We start from the raw sequence: 27,977 nt of genomic DNA on the forward strand, positions 1-27,977 counted from the left end.
ATTTGATTATCGACAACAAATAGGTCTACTATCTCTATCCGAAAACAAATCTATTTACTTTCCCAGCATTGTGGTTTAGCAATTACTAAATCGTGATTAAAATTTCAGAGCAACTAACAATAAACTGAAATAGTATTTTTTAAATAAACTCATAATACAATGGTGTTTGTATTGTTTTAAATTAATTGAATCCAGTTTTTTTTTTTATTATGAACATAAGTGTGTGTTGGAGAGCGAGGGCGTATGTTGTACGGTGATGTATAAATTGACAAAGAAAAAAGAGTCTTTATTAACGAGCCTCAGTTTTATCAATAAAAATAGGGATAATAGTAGAAACTAGATATTTACAATAAACGAATATGTATATTACATAGTTTATACAAGGCAGCACATATCCCTACCAGGTAGAGTCTAGTACTCGAAATCGAAATCTAGTAACTTTTATCATGAAAACCATAAACCTGTTGTTACTGAAAAACTTGTAAAACATGATACTTACTTGTAATATTTATCTGGAGTCAACCCATCAATCTCAAAAGAGTGTATGTGAGCAGGAATATCATTGTTTTCGGTGTGCCACTGGATGTTTGAAGAATTTGTCACTTCTCTATACTGAACCTAAAATTAGTGTAACCTCAGATAAACACAAACATTTTTTATTGATCTTTGAAAAGGACATCGGTTGAAAATGATTTAGAGCTATCTGGGGAAAAACCAGGCCTAAAAAAGTAATATTTGGTTACCCCTAACAACAAATATTCAGAAAATTTATATATATATATAGATATATATACGCAAACATTAAGTTTATTAAGACTATTTAATGATCTTATGATATTTCATAAGATCGACATTTAATAAAATAGCTGATCACTAAGATAGTGACGATTTGCAAAAGACAACGGATAATGAACACAATGACTTACTTTGTAGAACTGTATCGGAAGACCGTGGTTGTCGTGCGACCAAGATACCATTACACTTTCATCGGACAGACGGGTTACGTTAGGTCGAGAAGGAGGGATCAGAACCGCTAGAACAAGATTAAATATTAAGCAAATTTTCAATTTTATTATATTCTTAACCACAATTCAATGTATTATTTTAGAAAATCGACTAAATGTATTTAAGTTGTTAAAGAGGTTTCGTTAATGTTATTTGTGGTTGAAAAAAGTAATGTAGCCGAACTTAATCTTGTTTTCCTAATTTGTTTCGATTATACAAATAAATAAATTCCCTACAGTTTAGTAAATGCCTTCTATCCGCGTATCTCAGAGTTCGGATATTTACAATCATTGAGAACCGTGGTGAAATAAGCTCGATTTTTTATTAACTTGGGCAAAGGCCTCCTGCCTTTGCCCAAGAGTGGTTTATTTTTAATCTACTTTTACTTTTTTATATAAAGAAAGGATATATTACTGGACATATGTATTTTAACAACAAAAAAAATATTCAAAAATTGAATTAAGTTATTGTAGGTGGATTAAAATGGTTATTTAATTCTTTCATAATCATTATTACAGTCTAAACGAGGAAGTCGGAACATTACCGAGAAGTCTGGAATCCCGGCTAAAATACTAGACAGGAATTGTCTTAAAGCCATAACAAAGTGCAACTCGTTCTGGTTACAATGTGTTGGGTAAGTTAAATTAGTTTTTGCGTTATTCAAGAAATAGTAACTCTTGTAGAATAAAAATAAAATACCTTTGTGTTTTCTTGGATTTTTTCTATTATGTCTCTTCGGCGGTTGGGGAGGTATGTGCATCGTCTTCGGGGTCTCCGCTGAGTAATCCTGGAATTTTCATATAATTAAAATACAAATGCATTTTTCGTTAAGAATTTTTAAATAAAAACCTTAACACAAATGCTAATATCAAAAAATATTGTATTTTTTTGTACTCAGGTATGTTCATTCGAAAAGTTATATTTTTATGCTACCTTTGTACTTAAAATTTTAAATCAATCGAGGACCTGGTCGGAGATCTGCACGGGCACGACGGTGAGCAGCGCGGCGTCGTACGCGCAGCCGAGCGCGTTGCACGCGAAGCACTGCACGATGCCCGCGTGGCGCTTCTCCGCGCGCTGGATCACCAGCTCGGACTCTACGGACGAGAGCCGATAACCGGTGAACATGGCGACGTGTAGAAAGCGTTATCCAAAAATGTTAGTCTGTTAATTAAACTCAATAAATCAATAGCATGTTCGATTCGTTTCATTGTCGTATTTGCCGCCTCCGATGCCAGTGAAAACTATGCTTATTAACAGTTTTCAAAAAAGAAGGAGATTATCAATTCGGTTGTATTTTTTTATGTTTGGTACGTCGAAACTCCGTTATTTTGCAACTTATTTGGTGAATTCTTTTTTAGTTTAGAAGGGTATACTTCCCGATTAGTCCCATTTCAATTTGAAGAAAAATTTAAATTGAAGTTGGTTATTTATTTGTCAAAATTTTATATTAGTATCATAATATTTAGACTACCAATAAAGCAATGAAATAACCTTATTTTTAAATAACAACATTTATATATCTAATAATTTACTGAAATAGTTTTATTGGGGTAAAATGACATCTAGCTAAGCTAATGGTAGCAAAATCATCAACATCCATCTAGACTTTTTACACATAAACATATATATATAAACATAAACAATTATTTATATACACAAATGTAAACTGAATAAAAAGCTTGTAAAAGTATTTTTTTTTAAAGAAAGGCCTAATTCATCTTTGCCAACTCGGGCCTCTGACGGGTTTAGTCCGCCACTGTAATAAGTTTCGCATTATCAAAAGCATTTGCACAAAAAACATTCATATAACAAAATATATAATCAAAACACGTCACATATTTATGTAGCAAAACCTATTGATTATTATAGATTATGATACTAATGACGTTAAAATTACTACTGCAAACAACTAACAGCGCAACTAACGTAATGTCGAAGCACTTGTTATATATAAACTAACTAGTTTTAGCCCGAGGCTTCGCACGCCTGTGAGGAGGTGGAAGGTGTTATATAACCTATATACTTTTCTGTGCCCCTGATAACTTGTATGCAAAACTTGATAATGATTTTATAAGATTTATATTTTTATTATTATTATAGTAGGCGGACGGGCAAATGGGCCACCTCATTGTAAGTGGTGACCACCCCCCATAGGCAATGGCGATGTAAGCATATAAACCATTTCTTACACCGCCACTGCGCCACCAACCTTGGAAACTAAGATGTTATGTCCCTTGTATTTGAAGTGCACAAGCTTACTCACTCTTTAAATCGGAACACGACAATACTGAGTACCTACTACAATTTGGCGGTAGAATGTCAGATGGGTGGGTGGTACCAACTCAGACGGGCCACCACCACATGAAAACGTAATAAATAAACTCCCTTTCACATTTGTAATTTTAGTTACACAGTTACGATTGAATATTTTTCCTACTCAAATGTGAAGTTTGTAGTAAGTATCATAATTATTATTAGTTTCAAACCATTTACTGAAGATTATATACAGATTAAATTGAGGTCAGAGAAAAAGTCTCTAATTATGAACAAGGATAGAGAAAGGAAGAAAGAGCTCCGTGTCGGAATCAGCTTTAAATAACTTCTTTAAAGTTACTTGAGCTAGCACTTTCGAAGTTAGTTCATTGTCGTAAACAATACTAGGAGTTAATAATTACAGTTGAATTTGATTAACGTTCATTTCATTTTGTTCCAGACTTTATTATTTTAAGCAGTTCTAATAAGAGTCAACAAAGAAGTTTATAATAAAATTCAAACTCACAAAGAAATATTCCTTTTTTTTAGGCCGGACATCTTCATGAGCAACAGAAATTAGAACAATTCAACAAAGTCTCATGATAATCGACTTCATGTTTTAGAAACGTATTGAAAACAAACATTATTTACATAGCAATAAGATGTATAGATAATAAAAAGTAATTGAAATATTTGACGTATAAAGCGAATCGATTCCATTCAGTGGGGCGAAAACAACCACTTGGACAGGTAAAGTTTTATTTAACTCGGCTACTACTATTATGCTGAACCCTGTTACGAATTACCTGTTGCTTTAATATCTTTCCCAGTTTTAATCAACTCAGCGTTTAGGACCCAATGAACAGTGGGCGCCGGTTGTCCGTGTGGGATTCCGCATGTGATTCGCGCTTCAGAGCCCTCACTGGCATTCGCGCTGCCAGCGGCGCCCTCCCAGTGCGGCGGTTGAAGAGCTATAACTTTCCATAGTCGGCGAATACCGTTCGCGGAGCAGGAGTAGATGCCCTAAGGAATAATACTTACGTATACTACAAGATATTCAGCAAAGCGATAACTTTAAGATAGCAAGAACGCTTCATGTTTCGTTTAAAAATCTTAATATTATTTGTACTATCGATTACAAAAACATTATCAGCGAATTTGTCAAGTTAATATTATTTTAATAATAAATTTTATTGTTAATAAGCTTAAATAAAAAAAAAACTTAATAGTAACCTCGTGTTCATTACTAAACTGTTCCACGTCTAAACTTTGCAAATGTCCGGAAATAATATCAGTGCCTTTACTCCACTCGATCCGAGGTGGTGGCGTTCCCACGAGTCCGCACCACAATCTCATCGAATCGTCTGGTGCAACTGGTACAGTGAGCACACCTTCTTTATCCACTGTACCTACATATTCTGGTGACTCGAGAAATCTGTTGAGCAAAAGCCATAGAATCAAATAGACGATGAACTTAGAGTACCGCTTCTTATGTTGAATAAACACAATGTGACTTGTTTTTATATTATTTTGCGAAAACTAAAAGATTCGTTTGCGTAATTACGTTTGATATTTTAATAAAATCTCCTTCGTGTTAGCTTAGTGTTAATCTTAAGACTTACCGAAGTCCATCATGCCCTTCGTGTTGCACTTTCAGGTAAGTCCTTTCAGGTAAATCAACGGTTTGATCGCTGATGTCATTAGTAGCCATACATCCGTACGTTCCACTATCCTCTATAGTAGCGTTATTTATAACAAGAACACCATTAGGAGTTTCTATAGACTTTCTCGCACCCTAAAACAATCGCTTAAAAGTTTAGATTCTTTATTTCAAAAAACTATTTTAAAGACAAGTCTCGTGATTGACTGATAATTATAATAAAATAACTCAATCATTTAATGTTTTTTCCTTTATATACTTAACAATCTTATTTCCAAATTAAATATTATTAGTAAATTGGTCAATAGTAAATGTTGTACATCAAAGTATGCGGTACTTTAATTACAAATTGAAAAATTAACAACCCTTGCGCTTAAGAGAAAGCGTTAGAGTTTTGATGCTTTTTCATTTCACTGCTCGAATACGGATTCACAACACGCTTATGTCACTTTATCTGACAAGTATAGTTATCCGTTACAAATTGCCCTTCACCGCGAAGCGCAAAATTAATTTTAAATTAAACACATGAAATCTTGCTGATGCTTGCTCGGGTTTAAATCAATAATCTTCGAGCCACTGGGCTCACCTATTTGCTAGATGTAAAGAAATATTTAAAAAATAAACATGTTGCTCAATCTCGGAGTTAGTTGTTTAAACTTTTCCAAACAAGTGAATCGGCACACCATTTTACCTTCCTCTCAAGTCTAACAACTTTTGAGTTACCGATTTAGTGTAATATATAAAGTTTCACTAACCGCTGATGTTTCCTTCCACCAACTCAATCTTGCTGGAGGTTCAGAGAGTGGTTCCTTGCAATGCAAAACTACTGTGTTGTGGAGAGGAGCAGTTATAACTCGCCTCTCTTGAGTATTCTTGCGAAGATCAATCTTTGCAATTGAAAGTCGTGCAGGAATTGACACTAAAATGATTGATCCATACCATACTATGCACTGAAAATAATGTTTATCATAAATACATTTCTAAAAACAACCTTAAAATATAGAAAACTAATTTAATAGCTTTTTCTTGGGCTTGTATAAGATTCAACTTCGTTACAATTTTCTTCAGGCAATGACAAAATTCAGACCATTTTTTATTCCATTACATTTATGTATTAAGTACTAACGCATACGTTGAAGTTCTTCTTTAATTTTTTGTTTATATACAACTAGATACCACGTCAAAGGTGTCCCCTCACACCGTGTTTCCTTCAGATTCGTTCAGCCATTCATCAAAACTTTCGCATTTATAATTTTAGTAAGATCTAGATATGATGTTGCTGTAACATACTGACCGAGTTCGAAAGTCATAGCAATGGATTGAACGAGATAAAAGTTGAGGTGATGCACCATTTAACAACCAGTTACAGCAAAATAGATAGATATAATACAATACACATACACGTGTATGCCACCAACTTTCAAGATGATTAATGATACGGTGTCAAGTCTATCGATCTCAAATCAATTTACCACCATTATTTGTTATATATAAGACAAGCCTTACGTGATATTAATAAATTATCTGTGGCTATTTGGTAAAAATAAAAATCATTAAAATCAGTTAAAAAACGGTATATGTCTTTAACCGCATTCGAGTAGAATTGAACAAATGAATCGTTTTTGTACTCAACGAAAAAAGAAGGTGATGAACTCGATGAGTGAATTAGGAACGTCATTATTTCTTGTTCGACTAATTTAAGCTCTTATTAATTGTTGTCTTTAGGAATTCCTTACGATAATTATCCTCGAAAACTGAGATCAATTTCAACATTCTTTCGTCTTAGATTGACTCGATACTATTGAATCTCATTCCAGGAATACTTCGACGAATCCATTGTACCCAAAATGTGGTCAGGTTGATTGGCTTCTGGTTAAATATATTCATTAAATAAATGAAAAACATTTGGTATTCAGTCACATTACCAAGTGAATGAAGTTTTTTTATCTGAAACGTCGGTATTTACCATTGTATTGTTGGTTCTTTGAAACATCTTATTTATTTAAGAGGCGACATGTAATTACTTCTGAGTTAGCTTCATAATTAATTTAAGAACTATATTTTCACTAAACACGTAATAAAGTCTTTAGATGCCATATAATAGACAAGAACACAATCTATAAAAATATATTTAATAATATTCAGTATTTCTATAAATGCTCTTAAATAAAACCGTCTTTGAAGATCAATGGTTAGATATGTATGTAATCTTTAACTTTCCATACCTGATACAAAGCAGTGGGCGTGTCCTCTTTAATCTGCACGACGAGACGTGTAGATACGCTGTCCTTGTCATTGGTTCCAGAAACATTATTCCAATCTGTCCATAAGTCATTGTCAGGTCGCCACCTCCAGGCTAAGCGCTCCCCAGGTACTCTTACAGCACACTCGAACGTGACTTCATCGCCGACTGGTGCTGTCACCGATTCCGGATACTTTGTGAATTCCATTTCGATTTCTGTGAATTATAAATACAATAGTTAAGTCACCAGAATTTTATTTTCATTCGTCAAATAGGTCATCAGGAAAATTACTTGATTTAATAACGTATTTTTTTTTTACTTTTATAGTATCTGAAACTGATACTAATTATTACGAAACCTTATTTGCACAGTTTTCACTAAATAATTAAATAAATAGGTATGGCCGTTAGGGGACTCCCGGCAAATGTGAACATCGAAATTGATGGTCATTAGAATAATTTATACTTAAAGGAAATCAGTGAAGTGTCTCATTACTAATATAAACATAATTTCTCTTTATCTTATTAATTTTATATGCCAGACACACAAGGAGGAGGTAAGCGCCGGTATAAGAGCTTCATAACGTTTGCCGACACTGCATAACATTCGGTCTTAGCCACATGGGGCGTCAATAGTCAACATTTTTATGTTAAATAAATACAACGCGACAAATACATTTTAATCTCTAGCATATAATTTAATAATGATAAAGAGTAAACATTCAAAAGAAATCTTAAAAGAATCATAAGAGCCGTGTTTCAGATATACAAAAACAACGTTTCACAATCAATACCGACGGTTTAAAAACCACATATTCAGCTCCAATACACTCAACCTAGAAACCAGATTAAAAAGCTCTATTTAATATTCAACTGCTTATAAACTTCCAAATGCATGTTGACGAGTTTTTTTACCGAACATTATTACGTAATCCAAAACCAAATCAGGCAGTGTAGCAAGTTAAATGGATGAAATAAAAATAATCGGGCATTTTTTATCAACATTCCACCTATCATGTAGCGACTAACGAATAAAAGAACGTAGCTTGACGTCCTTGAAATATTATTATCCACACATTTTGATCTTGAAACGTGAATGACGCATCCAATCTGGCTTGATTAATATTGTGCTTTATATACATAAATCCTAAAACTGAATCTTAAAATCAAGACATGTAAGTTCAATTTCAGTCAACACTAGCATTGAATGCTTATATGTAGCATTTTTAATGTGGGTTGAGAAATGATCAGTTTTTTTTACGTAGCAATAAACGTTCGAAGAATTTAAAACATTTATAAATATCCCCTCAATGAATGTGACATACAAAATCTATTTATAATATTGGGGAAATTACGTTAAAATATTCGTCAGACCAATGCTGTTAAAGATGGCAAATTTAATGAACAGTTCACCATAAAGCTTAAGATGTTATACACCTTATACTCTTAATTTTACAGGATAACATCTTCACGAAAGAAGACAAAATAAATAATTAGGGAGGGGTCTTAAAAGGATCCAACCAACTGCAGAAATGTTGATTTCTTTATGATTGCTACCTGTTGCCTTATTCAACTTAAGACATTATCGTTTCTCCGTAAACTAACATTTAAGCAGTTGAACGCACATTTGATTGTCCAATGTTAATGATTGATATACACAAATTAATCTCTGTAGATTATGTTAAATCATACTTTATTCTTACTTGCCCGGCTTCCCACGAGTAGAATAAGGGTGTACATAAAACGTTTATATCGTAATAAATAATAATTATTACTCTATTTGTTTATACAACACACGCTAGCAAAACTTCCAGACGTGATTTTTCCCGACATCAACAGTCATATTTCAACCAATTTACACACAAACTCCATCAATTATACACTTCACTCAATCCATTGGCGAAAAGCGTATGAAAGTCCGTGCGTTATTTTTGAATCTATGGCGTTCAGACTGACAGACAAATGCGATGAGAGACTATGTTTTATAATATGTAGTGATTGTATACGAAGGAGTTAAACTCAGATGTCACGCAAGAACTTCATTTAAGCTTAAGCGAAATTCCACGAAAATAAAGTAGTCCTTCCCTCGAGAGAGCAATAATTTGTTTCTTAACTACTTTTCGGTTTAAATTGCTCATCTTATCTCTGATCTTATACAAAAAAAATATTTCGAATTCATGTAATTTTCTTTTACGCAATTAAGACAATTGTATATTAATGTTTGTTTCTCATTTTGAGTATGAAACGACGGTATAATGGATTGAGTGGATTGAAAAAACGAAGCAGACGCCGCCGCCGCGCCGGACCCTACGCAATAAAAACAAACATTAAAGATAGCAGACGTCAATTTATCAACTTAAAGCCTTATTTTATTTACAAGTAATATTTTGCATTTACAACCGAGATAAAAAGTCATCTGTCGTAATAATTACGATCTTCTATCTTACATTAGCAATCCAGTCTATTAAAACAATATGATTCTTATAAAATTACTTTTATAAGAACTAGAATATTTTTATATTATAGCTCTAATTTTATTAACAGCTCGCTGTGAAACTATTATGGCCAGTCCGTTTTTTGGAAGTCCAATTGATCTTGAGGACGGCGATGACTTGACATTTTGGAATTCCACTGTTCGATTCTTTGCCTTTTAGAAATTCATTAGAGTGGGTGTGTCAAAAATATGGTCATATGTAATATTCGCGAATATATATATATATATATATATATATATATATATATATTCGCGAATATATATATATATATATATATATATATATAACAAACAACAAGGACGATAACAACGATGTAACGAATACCTGACAAAAACAGTTTCAATTAACAACTTTAAAGTGGTCGAATATTATCTAAAAGGCCGTTAAAAAGGTACGTTGCTAGTATTAAAAGTGTTCAGGATCTATTTTATATTACTTCATCTTATTGCCTTCGGTGATAGGGCTGGTCCATTTTTTGTCTAGAGGATCAGAATTGCGAATCAACGGAGAAATGCTGCTTGCATTCTTGCCACCATTCCACGCGGTAATATTTAGTGCAACAACTATTTTTATTTTTATTTGTATGTAGTTAAGGCCTTTATGTGAATTATTTTCGTGTAAATAAATTAAATTGGTTCCAAGTTAGGTTTTTAATACTTAATAGCTTCAAATATTTCTCCCAACATACAACATAATATTATTTATTATGTTATTATTATTATTTATTATAATTATAACATAATAAATAATGCAACATAATATCAAACCAACTTGAAAATTACGGGCATCCGAATCGTCACCATTATGGAACAGTCCAAGTTGATTTATGATCATAGATTACTCTCTTGGAACAAGTATAACGGCTAATTATAGATAAAATTATTAATGAATAAAAAATGAATTAATAAAAAAAAAATTAAAAATGTATTTGAATATAAATAGTTAATAGAGATGATTTTAATCAACATTTGAAAATATTTTTAAACCCTTAATTTTTCAATAGTTAAAAACATCACTTGTCCTAATAGAAAACATAATGACGATTTACTGTGAAATTGGTGTGTACACAAAACACACACAAACACACACCCATAAGGGCTACCGAGTTCCCGGTTCGTTTGACCGGTTTTAAGTTTTGAGATCCGCATGATGTCAAAATTTGTTGTTCTGAATTTAAATATTGATAATAGCTTTTTCTGTCAGTAACAAAATAACAAATGAACGGCTTTCAATAGTATTATTTATTACCTTAAGATTCGACGTAAAGATTGCACTATGAAATGCTATTAAACTCAAACATGTTTATGTTATATGTTTGATACGGTCCACAAACAGACGATGCAAAGAAAAGTTTAAGCAACATTTTTAAAACAAATAATTTACAACACACTTGCTAGTCGAATTCAAAAAGTTTTTAAAAAGACCAACAAGAAATACGTATCTCTTCATATTTATCTCCGGAACCCGCTACTGGATTAGTGCTTTTTATTTAACCGACAATAAACGAGCTGTCAATGTGTGCGTGTCTACCTGCCGCATCCGCCGGGAGCAAGCGTCACGGACCAATTCAAAAATAAAGAAATACAAAAAACACTACACACATTTACCACTTCTGTCGCATTACAATGCCGTTTTAGTTACTAACAAGTTCGGACGCGTCCGGATTTACGCGACAATGGATAACGAATAATTTGTTAGTCACGCCATGAGATAGTTATCGGATGAAATGGGTCGCTTTGGAGAGACAGGACCCATCAATTTGTTGGAATTAAAAATGTAGATAATTATACTGGCAATTAATTTTAATGGGTTAACAAATCGAGATCATCCAAATAACTGCTAATACTTAAACTTGAAGATAGAAATTCGTAAATTAAGCAGCTTTTTGAAGATTTGTGTAATTTCTCATAAATTACGTGTCACCTTAACATTTATTTCTCCAAATATAATCCTGAAAAATTATAGCAAATTTCTATTTCGTAACTAGTCCTTGGACAGCTTCATCCGTATTTAACAACGAATGTTCTTTATCTTAGTAATTTGGATAACTTCTTTCCCTGAAGGGCTTTTAAAATTATTTTTGAGTTTTGTACAAATTTACTATAAATGAAATAGTACATTACTTTCAGTACATTTATTACATTTAATCTATGTTTAGTATTATAAAATAAAGCGTTCTATCTATCTACACATATACACACATATTGTGTGTTTGGTTGCTTTGCAATTAATTTACAAGTCTGTGGTGTCCGTAGTCACCACAAATTTGTCGCATTATGGATTCTTCCAAGAACAGCCGGAAAGAAACTCAATAGCTATTCTTTAAATTTGTTTTTAATACATTTATTATACGTGTGGTTTTTATTATACGTGTGTGTAGTGTGTGTCAATGTAGCAAGTTTTTTTAATTCATTCTACTTTTCCATTTCAATCTATGATAAATGATAATTATACGTAATACTTTGTCATTGCTTTACTATATTTCCTGTACTATATTTCCGCTTTTGATTTTCAGGTGTTAGGTAAGCCTGTAAGGTTAGGTAAGTACCTACGGTTCTGAATCTGATCAATAAATAGTCAAATGGGTTTTTCTTTATCTTTTACTAACAACTATCTCGGATTTGCCGTCCCATCAGATTATTAATGTAAGGGAATAGAGGGTTCATTTGAGTTTACTATAATTTGTCTTTCATAGTTGTTAAGTCTTCTTTAACAAACCTTTGTGATTTGTGTAAAAATTCAACAAAATATCATCATATATTTTATAAATTTAATTGTAAGCAATTCGAATATGTTATAAGTATTTTTTAATAGTCATTTCTGAGCTTTTCGCCTTTTGTTCTCGGATTCTATAAGTGTGACTAACTGCGTAATGGTATTTCATTTCTATGAGATTCCATTTTATAACAATAATATTCAATTTAAAATATTGTACAATGACAATCTAATAATGCTTCCAATATTTTTATTTTGATTATGGAGTGCGCAAAACTGTGGTATCTAACGGTCTTCGTTCTAATTTTAATTTCATTCAAATCAAACCTTGATATAACCAGACATTAAATAGCATTAATTTATGAAATCTAATTCAAATCACTAACAAAATTTATCTTGAAACTTATTTTTATAATACAACATATTATTTACCCTTATCTTAATCAATGGTAATGAGAAAACTCGTATCAAGTGATGAAATATTCAGTTCAGTTTCTTAACAGCTAGTTTCTTTTGTATCTAATCTTCATTTGAAATATTTAAATATGGAATGATGATTCATGAAACAAAATTAAATAGCAGAAGACAAATTATTACATTGATAACATTTAAGTATTCTATTATTGAAAATTCAGAACTTATGTATGTTTATTACAATAAGTAAATTAATACAAAATTTGTTTGATAATTTTATAGATTTTTCAAGCGCAATGATACTTTTTACTAATAATCATTATTTTATACATAGTAACAACGGAGTTTCACGACGATTGTGCTCGCTCGGTATAATAACGATGGTAGTTACGTTTATTTACTACGGTCACACTGCTTTCTAATACCTAATTATAATACATACCCGCTAGGATTGGGACGACGATCCCGAAAATCAGATGTATCAGCAATGTCCACCCCATCTTGCTCTCTGAAACAATGGAAGTTTATAATTCAATCTTATACATAAATGAATATACAATATATCAGGGATCAGGGCTACTTTTTATAATATGTATCTAATGGATAATGAATAATAATAAAGTATTAATCCATAACTGAAAAAAACTACTAAGCCAATCAACATAAAACTTATACCAGAAGATGCAGCTCGTTTCAGTGAAGATTTATTATATAATTATATAAATATCTGCGATTCGCGATTACATCCGCATTAGAATATTAGCGTGGAAAGGTCGAATTTTAGTTACTGGTTATTTTTAATTGAATCAATTGATACATATAAAAAATAGTGAATAAATTTTACGAAATGATACGTGAATAGTCGAAGATAGCGAGTTCACAGGGAACCACGAAGAATTTTCAAAAGGTAATAATTTTCCACTTGTATCTATCAAGTAACCCATTGGAGCAACAAGCTAGAATAGGCTCCTAACCTTTCCTTTAAAAAGAAAGGAGGACTCAGAGTGACGTTTACAAGTAGTTGCTTTAGGAAAAAAAGACATAGCAAGCAATTTTTTTTCTTATCCATTTCATTAGATGTTTAAACTTCAACGAAGAGAGATCAACAAAAACCTCTGCGAGTCTCTCAGGTTCTACCAGTAATGAATTGGATTGAACTTGCTCTCAGAAGGACAGAGATTTATATAACGAATATATTTATGTATTTGATGAAATTTGGTATAACGCATAGACCTGACGGACAACCCCTAAAACGCGAACGAATCCGCGGGCGACAACTAATATTAAAGAACCAAATAGACAAGCCAACTCCATAGCAAATATTACCACAGACGCACTGTCTATTACCTCGCTCTCGTAGCCCAATGAAACAGCGATCGAATTGAATATACCACGGTAGGAGTGCCGATGTCCTAACAGATTTGAAAATAAGATGAAAAAAATGTTTATCACCAGCATCCGCATAAGCTAAACAGAAATCAGCGAGGCAGTTAGACCTGTTGTATATGTAAATATATATTGAAATGTAAATTGTCGTTATCTTTCGAAACGGGGACAAATCGCTAATCTTTGAATAAACACCTAATCCGAGATTTCAGCTATTTTCCAATAAATATTAATGTATCGGGTAATCGATTCCAAGTGTAAAGTGCTTAGTTGTGTCTAATAAATTGATTATTTATAGCAGTCTACGATCTTAAATGTAGAAAGCTCTTGAAAGTCATCGTCTCACGTTTATTTTGATAGCATCTTAATGCATTTTGCAGTGAGCACAGATTGTAGAAATCAATAAATATTTATTTAAATATTTACAACCTACCGCCTTGCTATAAAACATAATGTTACAAACAACCTCCTTTATATTTAACTTATTTTCATTATAATAATGAAGGCCAGTCTATTATTGGAAAATGTACGATATATTTTATAGTTACAAATAATAAAATTTAAGTGCTAAAAAAATATTTACTTGAATACGTATTGTCGTATTAGAATGGCTATTAAATTATAGTCATCCTTATCAACTTTATTATTATTTTAGAATTAAAGCCTTTGTTTAATTCCTTTTTACAATAAAAATGAATGTAACGCTTTAGCGTGATATGCCGTCCCCGTTTTAAAACAACATACTTCTATTTTTATATTTTACCATCTATGGAAATAGCAATGTTGATTTTTTAATACAATTATCTGACACGATTCGCGCACCACCTATATGTACTACAGTAGATGATGTATGTATTTACCAGAAAACTTCACATAGGTGTCAGCAACCCCACTACAAAATTTCATCTCAATCGACTGATTGATTAAGAATCGAATACAACACAGATTTTATTGATACAGACACAGTTATACATGTCCCTATGTATATATATTTTTTAATTGGACAACATCACATACCTTACTTCGATCCCAATGTAAGTAGCTAAAGCACTTGTGTTATGGAAAATCAGAAAGTAACGACGGTATCACAAACGCCCAGACCCAAGGTAACATAGAAAACTAATTAATTTTTCTACATCAACTCGACCAGCAATCGAACCCGGGACCTCGTAGTGGCCTACCCATGAAAACCGGCGTAAACACTACTCGACCACGGAGGTCGTATAATTTAATAAGTCAGAATTCATAGCCGAGATGACTTATTGATTGAGCACATGAATCATAAGCAATCATTTCGGGTTCAAGATCAGAATTGTCATGTGTTTAATGTGTATTTATCCAGTAAATCACGAAATATATTATCCCGGTGATTTTCGGTTAAGGAAAACATCTTGAGGAAACCCATAGGATTTAATGCCACACGTGTATAGAGTAGGCCTTAAACTTTTTTATGTTATAAGTAGGCAAACGGGAAAATGGGCCACCTCTTAGGTAGGTACCACCCGTACCTACCCAGAGCTTTCAAAATCCTTGGCTCCTAGTTATAAAATATTATAGGAAAGATTCTGCAATATTTAACACAAAATCTTGAGAGTATAAAATTATAAAGATCAATATTTGGTTGAAAGCGTATTAGTTATTCAATATTCCGTCGTGGCCGAAGTCGAGAGGAAAGTTTTCTTTATATAAAATCTGACATATTTCTAATACTGCCACGAAAATATATTTTTAAACAAGTTCCATTTTTGACATGTTTTAAATATAAGTTCCATACGACACATATTTCTGACTAGTTCTATAGATCACGAATGACTAAATTTATTATACATTCCTGTTTAATATATTCATGTATATGATAACTTTTTATGATATTTGTATTATTATTATTTAGTAAGAAGGCTGAAATTGTTTCGATATATTTTGAGGAAAAGGTTTTTGAACTCAGCTCCAATGTGGTTTGTTGCATAAACAGGTGGAAGACTCTCATCCGACACAAGCGGTTAAACACAAGTAAAACGCATGAAAAATCACTTAACCTCTAATCTTCGATTAAGATTAGTTGGGTTACCCGTTTGCCAGGCTGCCTACTTTTATTTTAAAAAAAAAAACTAAAAATTTCAATAGCGGGAATTATAAAAAAAGACGCAATCTGCTTATATATCTTCACGGAATCGTAATATATGAACTAAATGAACGATATTAATTTTATGTAGGCTTGACCACGATCATTTTTATTTTGCTCAACGTTTCGACAGAATTGCATCTGACATACCTGCCATGCTCATGATCGATTTTGTCGAAACGTCTGACAAAATAAATGTAAAATTTTTGATCGTGGTTAAAGTCCGTTAAATAATATATATACAGCGGGTAATACTTATCGTAAAAGTTTGCAAATCTACGAGTTAATTATGATTGTAATTTGTAATAATTTGTTGTATGCCCTAATACGAGGTAACTCAGTGCGAGTGTCGTAGCTCTCCTTAAAATTTTAATCGTATAAATATTACTGATGATATTATTTCCAGTTACCTACCCATATTGTTGTAATAACTATTATAAAATAAAACTTATTACAACAAAATAGTTACAACGCTTATTGATAGAAAAATATTATTTTTTTGTGGACAAGTGAAACGGAATCAAGGAAGAAATATTTCTAATCTAGGGCAATTAATAAATATTTAAGAGCGTAATCTACATTGTGAATCGATAGTAGCTTTACGTTTGTTCAAAATAAAAAATTGCTTATAAAAAAATAATAGCATGTACGTATACAAAAAACAATTATTCTACTTTTAAATTCGGAATATTTTATACTTAAACACGTAATTGAATCGAAATAATAGTCTTTTGTTTGCAAATGCTCAAATCATATTACAAATGTAAACTTACATAGGAACAAGAAATCCAAAGCAGTATTCAATAATACATAAATTAAAACGGATAATATATTTAGCACCAATGAATATCATTTAGTACTAGGCCTTATTTGTAATGCCATTACGATCTATTATAAAGCATTATTAAATATTAGGTTTAATTTAGACCATTTTAATATAAACATTAGCACGTCTGACCGCAGTTTTAAATTAGTACTAAATCATATTCATACAATTATCATATGTTCCACTAATTGAATGCTTTATTAATTTATCGTTGTATTATTTACGTTAAATGATAATTTACAAATAATTAGTTATGTATTAAGTATAAGGGTTTTCTAAACGTGTACGTGTGTACGTGTGGTTCGTGTTTGTGTGTGCGTGTGTATGTAAATCCAGCGTGCCTATTTTTATTTGAACGGTCTTTTTTAATATTAATTAATGGCCTCTTTAACGTATTTCGTTTACGACAGCCTTAATAATACGGACTAAAAAACTGAAGACATATTGTCATAGTACCCAATTATATTATCTAACAGGTGCACCTATGGTTCAATGGGACGGCAATCCAACACGAATCGGACTGAGATATGGTAAATTACGAACGTATTTAATTATTTTTGGAAAGGTGTAATACATCCGGTATTACACCTTTCCAGTATTAGAGCATCACGAAATGCTACTGAGAATTATTATGTCCTCGAAATTCCAAAAAAATACTTCACAATATATTACCAAAATATTACAATAACATTTAAAACGAAATAATGATAAAAAATTATAAAAATACATTTAGTAATAAACGGAAGTACCTACATTATTAATTATCAATAAAAAAAAAAAGATATAAAATAATGGCTTAGAATGTTTCACAGCTGTGTTTCGCAAAAAGCCGTAGTTTAAACTATATATCATACGAGTTGGACACTAATATACGGTGCAATAAAGAAGAAATTGCCGCCCAAGTTATTTACTGCTAATAGTCCGTTACATTAATTGATGTTATCTTGATCGTATTAGATTCAAACACTGAACTAAATACTAAATTAATTTATTTTAAAACAGTGATCAATAAAAAATATTCCATTACAAACTATAAATGAGCGTTTAATTACCGTTATTATAAGTTTAATATTTTCAATTTTCGCTTTTTTATAACAAATATGAACGGATTCAATTATAATAATTTATCATTATGAGATATATTAAATTATCAATATATTATAAAACTATGATGCTATGCTATATATATTAAATAATATATATACATAGAATATATAACGCTAAATTTTTAATAATAGTGTTGTACCGAAAAGTTAAGTTACGTAAGACGATCTTTCTTTTAAGTTATGTTTCTGAGCTTAATTATTAGATATTTTTACATAATTATATGTGTCACAAACCTAACACGGATAAAATTACATAAACATATAATGATGAATACTGAACGAGATACATTTCAAACAGAAATTAATTAACATCCGAATATTCGTTTTTCTCATGAAAAAATGCAATGCTATCCAAATTAAAAGGAATATATTAACAGGCCAAATAACCCAACATTTTCAACGTAGTAAACTTCAAACCAATTGCAAATAAAGGGTGCAATTAGCTATTTTCAAAATACAAAAGCCAAAGGCAACTACGGCGGCGGACCGAATTTAAAATTCCGTGTGGAGTTTGTATCTAGACAAGAAATAAGATGAGAAAAGCTCACAGAAGCGTAACGGCAAATGTTCTATACAAACAACTCTTATTCCTGTTTGTCATTTTATTTAATGTTTGAATCGTATTTAATTATTAAAATTATTAAGGACTTCATAATTACTAATTAATAATCATAACCAATCTTAGCCGTGATCATGATTATGCCTTCCAAACAATGAAGTTACAAAAAATGTAGATTTTATTTTTCTAAGTGTGTCATAACAATGTCAGAATTGCAAAGTTAATTTAATATAAATATATTAAATTAACAGCATAAGCAGACTTTAATGCAACATTAAATCGATTTAAGAACATTATGCTCGTACCAAACAATTTATTCAAATAAATAATTCGCATTTAACGAAATATAAAATGATTCGTATAAAATAGCTAACGAATAAAATATTCCTTCATAGTTTTTATGTTTCAGATTTAAATTCCGATATTCAATCATCTATTTCCACATTTCCAATATCGAACACTCAACACAATGGAGAGAATGAATGGTTCATTCTGGTTAGCGGGCATTAGGAAATTGAGCAATTTATTTCATATCTGATGTCTACTAGTTCAGTTTAACAATTTGGCTTGTTACGTATCACGAACGGAGTCGGGAACATATAACTGGTATTTGTGCAGGAACACTTTTTAATTACTAACTTTTCAGAACAACTTGTCGGACCACTGCACGTGCTATGGATATTAAATCCTATGTAATATTTTAAGCATCTATCGCTACATTGTAAGCTTCAAGTGTGTATAATATCATAGTTACTTCTTCATATATTTTCTTCAAGATTAGTTTTTTTACGATATCAAGCAATATGTCTACAGCATGCATGAATATGTTAACTGTTACTTGGTAATATGCGTGATTGATTGTACTGTTAACGTCAGATGCTAATAATTAATTATCCGCCTTTTTAAATTACAATTCTATTTGTTCTGATATTGTCATAATCGGCTTCAATGTAAATAACAATATAATTATATGTTAACAAAATAATACGTTAAAAAAATCAACACAACACAAGAACACCTCTATTTAATAAGCGTTAAATGACTTCGCCGAGCAATACGAAACACGCGTTCGTGAATAATAATTGTGTTCTAATCGTTTCCCACTTTATTCTTGTATATTCATTCATAAAAACCTTTGTTTTTAAACCTCGTTGTTTATTATTCAGTGATCATTACCGTGTTTTGTAATAAAACAATTAAATATTCCTATCACGATTCATGGCTCCTAACGTAATTCACACTCATATTGACGTATCCTCGCTAATCCTAACAGTTTAGGTACGGCTTAATTTAATGCATCCTTGAACAAATACTGAGTCACACATACGTCGGATGCGTACTTTATAAGGTGATCGGATGTTTTTATTGAGTGACAACTCAAATACTGAATATGTAGCGAATCCTAACAAAGATATCCGACAAAATCGAAATGTCGAATGACATTTGTTTAAATTGGCAATCGTATTAGCAGGTTTATGTTCGTAGAAATGAAATAAATTCCTTCCCATATCCAATAATAGTGACAGCTATTCAGCAAAATCAAACGTGTCGTGATTGTAAATTACTATCATGCAATGTCGTATTTTACCCTTGACTTATAAAAGCTCGTACTATTGTATTAGGTACAATAATGCCTTCAATTATTATACCCACTAAACGTAAGTTCCAACAATATGAGGGCCGATATATTGAATAGCATAATTACAGGCTGCGGTATTGTCAAATTTACGATTAATTTACATAAATAATGCTCGGTAACAGTACATAACCTATTTATGAATGGCCATAACTCAATTATCATAAGTATTCTAAGGATAAACTTTATGTATTTTAATGTTACGAATATCATTAATAGTAATAGATTAATTAAATCATAAATTATACGTCCCTATCGAAGGCAGGAAACTTCTTTTATGTCCGACTTTTAAACAAACTTGTAGCACACATCATTAATATTTAGTGCGGCACAGCACCTGCAGCTGACGTGCGATTGAAAAATTTGTAAAACGTTATCTATCTTTCGTGGTTAAGAATGTAATGATTAATGAAACTTGCATGATTGACGCAAAACAATTTTTATCATTATATCAGTAATATAATATGTTTTAACACGGTGCTGTGTCATCAGCCTTCAAAGATAATAAGGCCACAAAAGCATATTAGTTGTATAAAAGGCAAACTTACATAAGTTTTCTAATTACCTCATCAAAAAACAAACGCAAGCCTTAATCTATAAGGGGGTGCTATACTTTTTCTCTAAAATAAATTTAATTTATTTATTGGTACGTACATGTATTAAATAAAAGTATTACTCTATAAACTTTTATATAAAGGTAGTTTAATACATATTTCTTACTAAAATATAATATCATCCGAAATGACAATACATTCTGCTTGACCACAACGCGTATAATAGTTGCAGTGGTAAACAATGATAAATACATGCATGCAAAACAGATCATACAGTAATCAAACAATAGTGCATATGATAGAGGAATCGTATTACGTATCTAAAATTAGGACCGAGTTAATCAGTATTCGGTATAAATATGCATCTCGGTATTACAACTGATTTGTTTTAATTAAAATGTTATTTACGCAAACAATAAACAATAATAGATATGGATAAGTTAAAGCTACATATATTGTAGTACGAAATTTCTCCATTTATATTCGAATCTAAATTCATTTACGCAAGGCATTAACATTATAGCGAAAATTGTATTAATAAATTGTTATTTAAAGTCAAAGTCAAAATTACATAATAGTTTAAGCTTGAATATCTGCTAAAATATTCTGCAAAAAAATATAAAATAAAAAAAAAAATCGTTTAAAAAATTAAATAGTAATATAACGGCTTATTTTAAATCAAACCAAATAAAAATACTTCATTCGATATACTCGTAGAAGCATTAAACTTACTAAATAATCGTCAAATTCGAAAATAACACCAGTTCGAAAAAAGAAAATACACTGATCCGAGAAGGACCGGAGAAAGAAACACAGCGGTTTTTTTGTCAATTTGTGATTAAATATATCAATTCAAGCTAAGCTCTTGGCTTCATTCGCGTGGACGCTTGTCATAAAAATTCAACACTATCGTGCTATTTTAACATTTAGGTTATTTTTCATTAATAATGCATATTTAAATTAGTAGTATGCAGCATTAATGCAATATACAGACGGTTGGACTGCATCAACGCAAAAATTGATCTCACCGCAATCACAGACGGTTGGACTGCATCAACGTAAAAATTGATCTCACCGCCATCACTTTCCGAAATGATGTCTTGCCTTTCACCAGCACTGGGCCAGCGTGGTGGGCTATGGTCTTTTCCAATACGGAGACGAAGATCGTGACTATCATTTCTTATATGTTTCATAATTTAATTTGTGAATTATCTATTATTATATATGTATATTTTTATCGATCAAAACCAAAGAAATCTCAAACAACCTAAATAAACACATTACATTCTTCGAAAATTAAAATTACTTAATCCATCGATTTTCATCCTCCCTCTCTATATAATTGGGGACATATCCTTAATATCACGGTTTGTTATTCGTACACAAAAGCGTAAATATTATTGTTTAAATTTCTCTAGTTCTTTAGGGTTCAGTGATGTAGCCGTGAAAGTATAAGATACGATCAGACATAGTACTTGCACATTTATAATATTAGTATAGCAAAGAAATAGTGATCATTTAATTCCCCCGTGGGTCCCTTACACGAGTATGTATTATGCTACACCAGAGTAAAGAATAAACTTTTTTTTTTTAATTCCCAAAATTTTTTTTTATAGTATAGGTAGGCGGACGGCGGACGGACAAACGAGCCACCTGGTATGTAGTACAGGCATAGTTGCACTGGTTCACCCTTCAAACCGGAACCTAAAAATACTAAATAAAGTTGTTTGAGGATAACGTATCTGATGCTCTCATCACCAACGGGTGGCATCTACCCAAACGAGTGTGCACAAAGCCCAAGTAAATATAACACCACTAATTGTATAATAACCTTTTGCACACAAGCGTGCCTTTACGTTTATTTTTTTGATGAGAGGCATTTTAACATAAGAGCCGCAGAAGAGCTACTGACTATAATCGAGTAACAGGTGTAATTATTTAGTGTTCGTTCTTTATACCAATGTTATAAGTATCATATTTTCTCACTTGTGAAAAGGAACTAAAATATATAAAGGGATCAACTTTGATAGATAGTCTTATTTTTCTAACCGCAAATACCGCAGTCGACTCGCCAATCCGTTAATATGGGGGGCCCATTGCACCTTGGCATCAATAGTAGACCCAAAAAAAACCTTTTTCTCGCAGTGGAATCCTTCAAAAAGGCACCCGGCTCCTTGAGAGCCAAAATAGGAGCTAACCCACATAATTTGTGGGATTTTTATCGACTAAAACCACTATGATGGCAGACCAACCCCCGCTCGACTCGCTAGTGCGTATGACAGACTATCTATATATTACTTCTAAGAGCTTTCCCGACTGCTTGAGTACATTAAGCAAAATCGTTCTATGATGATTTAATAGTTGGAGGACGTGGCGTTTTAGAAATTGCCTCATATATCATAAAATATTTTATTTGTATAAATTATCAATTCAGCGTAAGATATAGCTATATATAAAAAATAAGAAAAATATATTATGTCAATCGAAAATATAGGCATTTTCGATTAAGTACATAGAATTTTTAAAAAGAATTTCAAAGTTGCCATGTGTAGTGAATTAGTACATCTGAGTAAATATTTTAATACAAATTACATTCAATTTTGCGCACACATCTTAGGAGATAAATATTTTACTCATTCATATAATGTCCGTTAGTACGTTTAAACATTTAATCATTTTATTGCACAACATTCAGACAGTTTTATCGATACAATTTAAACATAAAATACCATTGTAAGTACACCCGTAATTAAAAATGAATTAATTTCAAATGCTCTATTGTTCCTGCCGTAATCTATCGTTTTTTAAACAATCTCCATGTGATAACCCTATAAACTTCTATTAAGATGTCCGTTTCATAATGGTTTATAATACTCTCTAAACAATTGTATGTGCCCGCATATAATGAACCTTTGAAAATCCCACTTAATATTTCTTAGTTAAGTTGGCATAAAAGAAAACGGTTGAAAGCATTTTAAATTCCTTTAGATGTGACATTAATAATGGTCTCATTGTTCTTAAGAATATCAAAAGACTCTCTTTTTATCTATTTGAACTTTGATGATTCATTCCTTTGACGTCTGATTGTTAACAGATTTTGCAATTTAAAAAAAAGCGATGATTCAATTTCAATAGGAAGAAATTAACCAATTAATAATATTTATTTTTTTGACCGAATCTTACGTATTTTTTTTTAAATGAAATTCACTAAGGATAGGAAGTTAGTTGCCAATAAGTCTAAGTGGTTGCAAGTCTCATATGTTCGAGATATCATCCCCGATTCAATTGATCAAATCAACTCGCTTGATTGAAAGTAAATTGAAACTTGCAAACAGTCCCAACAAATGAGCTTCACCGTTCAATATTGACTGTCTGTCATCTTCATTTAAATGTTCTTACAGCGTGTGTGTATTTGTGAATAAGCAACCACATACGTTACTTTAATGAAGAAAGATCAATAGATCATTGACGATATTAAAAAAATAGGGTTCCAAATTTAAAAAGAGTTTTTTAAGTTATCCTAAAATATTGCATTTTGTATTAAATGATATAAATAATATTAGTTTTAAGGCTACGATATGACAAATAAACATTGCTTCTAACTGATTATATATATATCTTATTTGCTAATTAGATTTGTACCGCATCCTGTTTCTGAAATAGCTTATTAATACCGAGAACCCGAAACTGTGTATAACGGGACTAAGTTTACTTCTCAAATAAATAGTAAGAACTAAATTCACAACATTGTTAACGGAACGTGCCTTTAAGATGTTTAGTTTAAAAATGTCCAGTGGTTGGAACGCGTGCATCTGACCGAGATCTCCTTAAAGAAAGAGAAGGACTTAGCCCAATAGTGGGACATTTAAAGGCTGTATTTTTTAAATTTCAATGCTGACTGCAGTATCAATATATACGGGCATAGGCAAACATACTGTCAATTGGGCCACCTGATGTTAAGCGGTCACCAGTATTGCTTTTTGGCAGAATATGTGATCAATAAGTGGTACCCAGGCGGGCTTGCACAAAACTCTACAACCCAGTAACAAATACAGGTGCACTCTATATATAAATATAGGGTGCACCTGTATTGAGTATAAACTCATAATCAAATAATCCGATGGAACCGAATTTGGACACGATCTAAAAGAGATCAGGTCTAGGAACAGTTTCACGTAATTTCGTTTAAAAGAAAACTATTTCAAACTCAACTCAAACTCAAATTCCTTTATTCAATATAGAAGCATTACACTTACTTATATTGATAGTCAAATTAAACACTACCACCGATTCGGAAAAGGATACACCCTGACCTGAGAAGAATATTGTATATGAATAGAAATAACAATTTAAAAAATAACTACTATAATAACAATAATCACAGGCAATTAGGGATCACCAATTATTTTATAACCAACGGTTGCCGGTATGTTGTTTGTCAAGCGTAGTTGATGCCTCTCAATCTCATTATATATAAACTAGGGATATTTAACAGTAGGTGGTACCTATTATTCGTTTAAAAAACCTGTCATGACATTAGATCTAATCTGCTCCCAGTTCATGAATATAATACGTATAAACAACAAAAAAAAGTGTCGCGGTCTACTTAGAATAAAAATCTATACCAATATTATAAATATTATGTGAAATTAACTTTGCCTGTCTGTTTGGTGCTCATTCACGGTCAAATAACTGAACTGATGGTTTGATGAAATTTGGTTGAACAAGGTTGAACTCAAATGAAAAAATATAGGTTTCTATTTTAGGTATAACTAACACCTGATAACATACATCTAAAACGCGAGCAAACAAGTCGACAAGTATTATTATTTGTTTTATAATTTAAAATTTCAACAGTTAAATTAAAGTCCCGGTCCTTGTTGAACAAAATAGCAATCATCGATCAACACGTAACTCCTCCAGCCGGAACTGTGCGGCCCGGCCACGGTCGCTGACACGTAGATCGTGTATCAAAATAAACCGCTTTGAAAACGTTATTGATTTACAATAATTATAAGTGCTGAAATTAAAGTAATATTGTATGTGGAACTTATTGAAATGTAAATTATTTTATAGTTTGAAAAGACTGGAATGGAAGTTAATGACTACAAAAAAAAAACAGAACATACATATATGTAGGCAGACTGGCAAATGGGCACCCTGATAGTAAGTAATCACCAGCGTCTACCGGCTTTGGTACTGTAAGAATTATTAAGTACTAGCGACCCCCGGCTTCGCACGGGTGCAATGCTGATACTAAATATATTACAGAATGTCTTTCAACGTTCACAGTTTTTCAATCTTTAGACAATACAAACCGCTATGTCTGAAATATCTTCGAAAATATTCATTAAAATTACATGCTTTAAAGGGCCATATTGATCTATATTAATTTCACAATGTATTTAAGATACTTTATTGGATAAAGATTAATGCTGTATTGGTTAAAATCGCTTCGAAAATAAGCCATTATTTCTCGTAAAAAGTAAAGGATAAAAAATGGTTGTTGTGGGCTATCTCTAAGAGAGACATATACTATCGCGGACTTTTTTGAAGACATTTTTAACAATACTGTGGTACATTATTTTGACCTATCTCGTAGGGTTCAGTTAGCGTTTGCAATGTAAGTGCAAAAAATGTTTTATTTACGACATTATTTCAGAAACCTCTAAAATTATCAAAGTTTCTCCGCTATATTGAGCATGTATTATACATATAAACCTCGATCAATCTTAAATCAATCTTTCTATTATAAAGAACCTCATCAAAATCCGTTGTGTAATTTTAAAGACAGACAGCGGCAAGCGACTTTCTTTTATACTATTTAATGATCCCTTACAAAGTCAATGCGCCATCAACCTTCGGAACTAAGATGTTATGTTCCTTGTGACCGAAGTTATTACTTCTGATTTGAAGAGTTAAATGGTGTCATAAATTATAACGGTAGTTACAATATTTTTATTATAATCAAGATGGATCAATGGATAGAACACACGGATGACGAGGGTCAAATGCGTCAGAATATCATCCGATAAATTACTAACCGCCGATTATAAGATGAATTGGAAACACAAATTAAACAAATGACAATTCAGTGATGCCGGACTCTTTGGTAAAGATTCACTAACCTAAACATTTCACGACGATCATTGCAAATCTAGTTATTTGTGTTTCAAATATAAAGTTACTTGGTTTGAGTTTACTTGGTAGGACTTTATGCTTTCCCAAGGTGGGTAGCTCATCGGCTATGTAAGGATTAGTTAATATTTCTTCCAGCACCATATACATACATACATTGGCGGTTGTGAACACTTACCATGTAAGGCATTTGCCTGTTCGCCGACCTATATCATAATAAAAAAGTTAAATGAATATCATATGATAAACCATAAATTTACATTTTCTAAGTGTGAGCGAATTTGCTAGCCAATAATAATATTAGCATAAGCGTTATACCTACTCAAGGCTTTTCGGCTTTCGAACCCGATATATTCTTACAGAAATACTGATTTTATATGTACGTATGGTGTTTTACATAAAAAAATATACTGTCAAGTGTCACGTTACGGGTTTAACCTTTTAGGATAAAAATACCAGTTATCGGATCATAGGCTTTATTTAGTTTGGTAAGTTAATGTCAATATAAAGCCACTTTTGAAGGAAGCACACGTAATAAACAATGTGTGAAGCGATAATTACATTTACACAGCGACCACTAACTGACGAATATACATTTGTCCACCGTAAAATGCTTAAAGTAACGTTTAAAAACAAACGCGTATTTGCATATTGAATTGAGTAAAGTCTATATTTATTTGCTGTGCACCAATATAAGTATGTTCAGTCTAAACCTCTTAGTCTAGGATTTGATATATTATGTATCCTACCTAAGTGTCCAGGTTTAAACGAGTGGAATAAATGTATAAATCGTTTGTATCAATACATAATAATGTATCCGTTTACTTAGCGCAAGACAATAAAACTCCCGTCCAGTCGGCATT

General features: G+C 31.7%; 1 protein-coding gene across 1 annotated transcript in view; it reads right to left on the reverse strand.

Annotated features, from left to right (window-relative positions):
- The window catches only part of LOC113399100 (interference hedgehog-like), a 47,417-nt gene that overhangs the window by 9,835 nt on the left and 9,605 nt on the right, over positions 1-27,977 (reverse strand). Inside the window, exons 2-11 of the mRNA XM_026638136.2 lie at positions 13,230-13,295; positions 7,147-7,379; positions 5,677-5,871; positions 4,884-5,056; positions 4,495-4,696; positions 4,068-4,284; positions 1,972-2,102; positions 1,705-1,792; positions 927-1,033; positions 500-618 (exon numbers count right to left, since the gene is read on the reverse strand). Of these exons, the coding sequence (XP_026493921.2) occupies positions 500-618; positions 927-1,033; positions 1,705-1,792; positions 1,972-2,102; positions 4,068-4,284; positions 4,495-4,696; positions 4,884-5,056; positions 5,677-5,871; positions 7,147-7,379; positions 13,230-13,287 (1,523 nt within the window). The 5' untranslated portion in view covers positions 13,288-13,295. The remainder of the gene's footprint in view (positions 1-499; positions 619-926; positions 1,034-1,704; positions 1,793-1,971; positions 2,103-4,067; positions 4,285-4,494; positions 4,697-4,883; positions 5,057-5,676; positions 5,872-7,146; positions 7,380-13,229; positions 13,296-27,977) is intronic.

The sequence above is a fragment of the Vanessa tameamea genome, chromosome 15 (genome assembly GCF_037043105.1).
Source record: "Vanessa tameamea isolate UH-Manoa-2023 chromosome 15, ilVanTame1 primary haplotype, whole genome shotgun sequence".
Lineage (NCBI taxonomy): Eukaryota > Metazoa > Arthropoda > Insecta > Lepidoptera > Nymphalidae > Vanessa > Vanessa tameamea.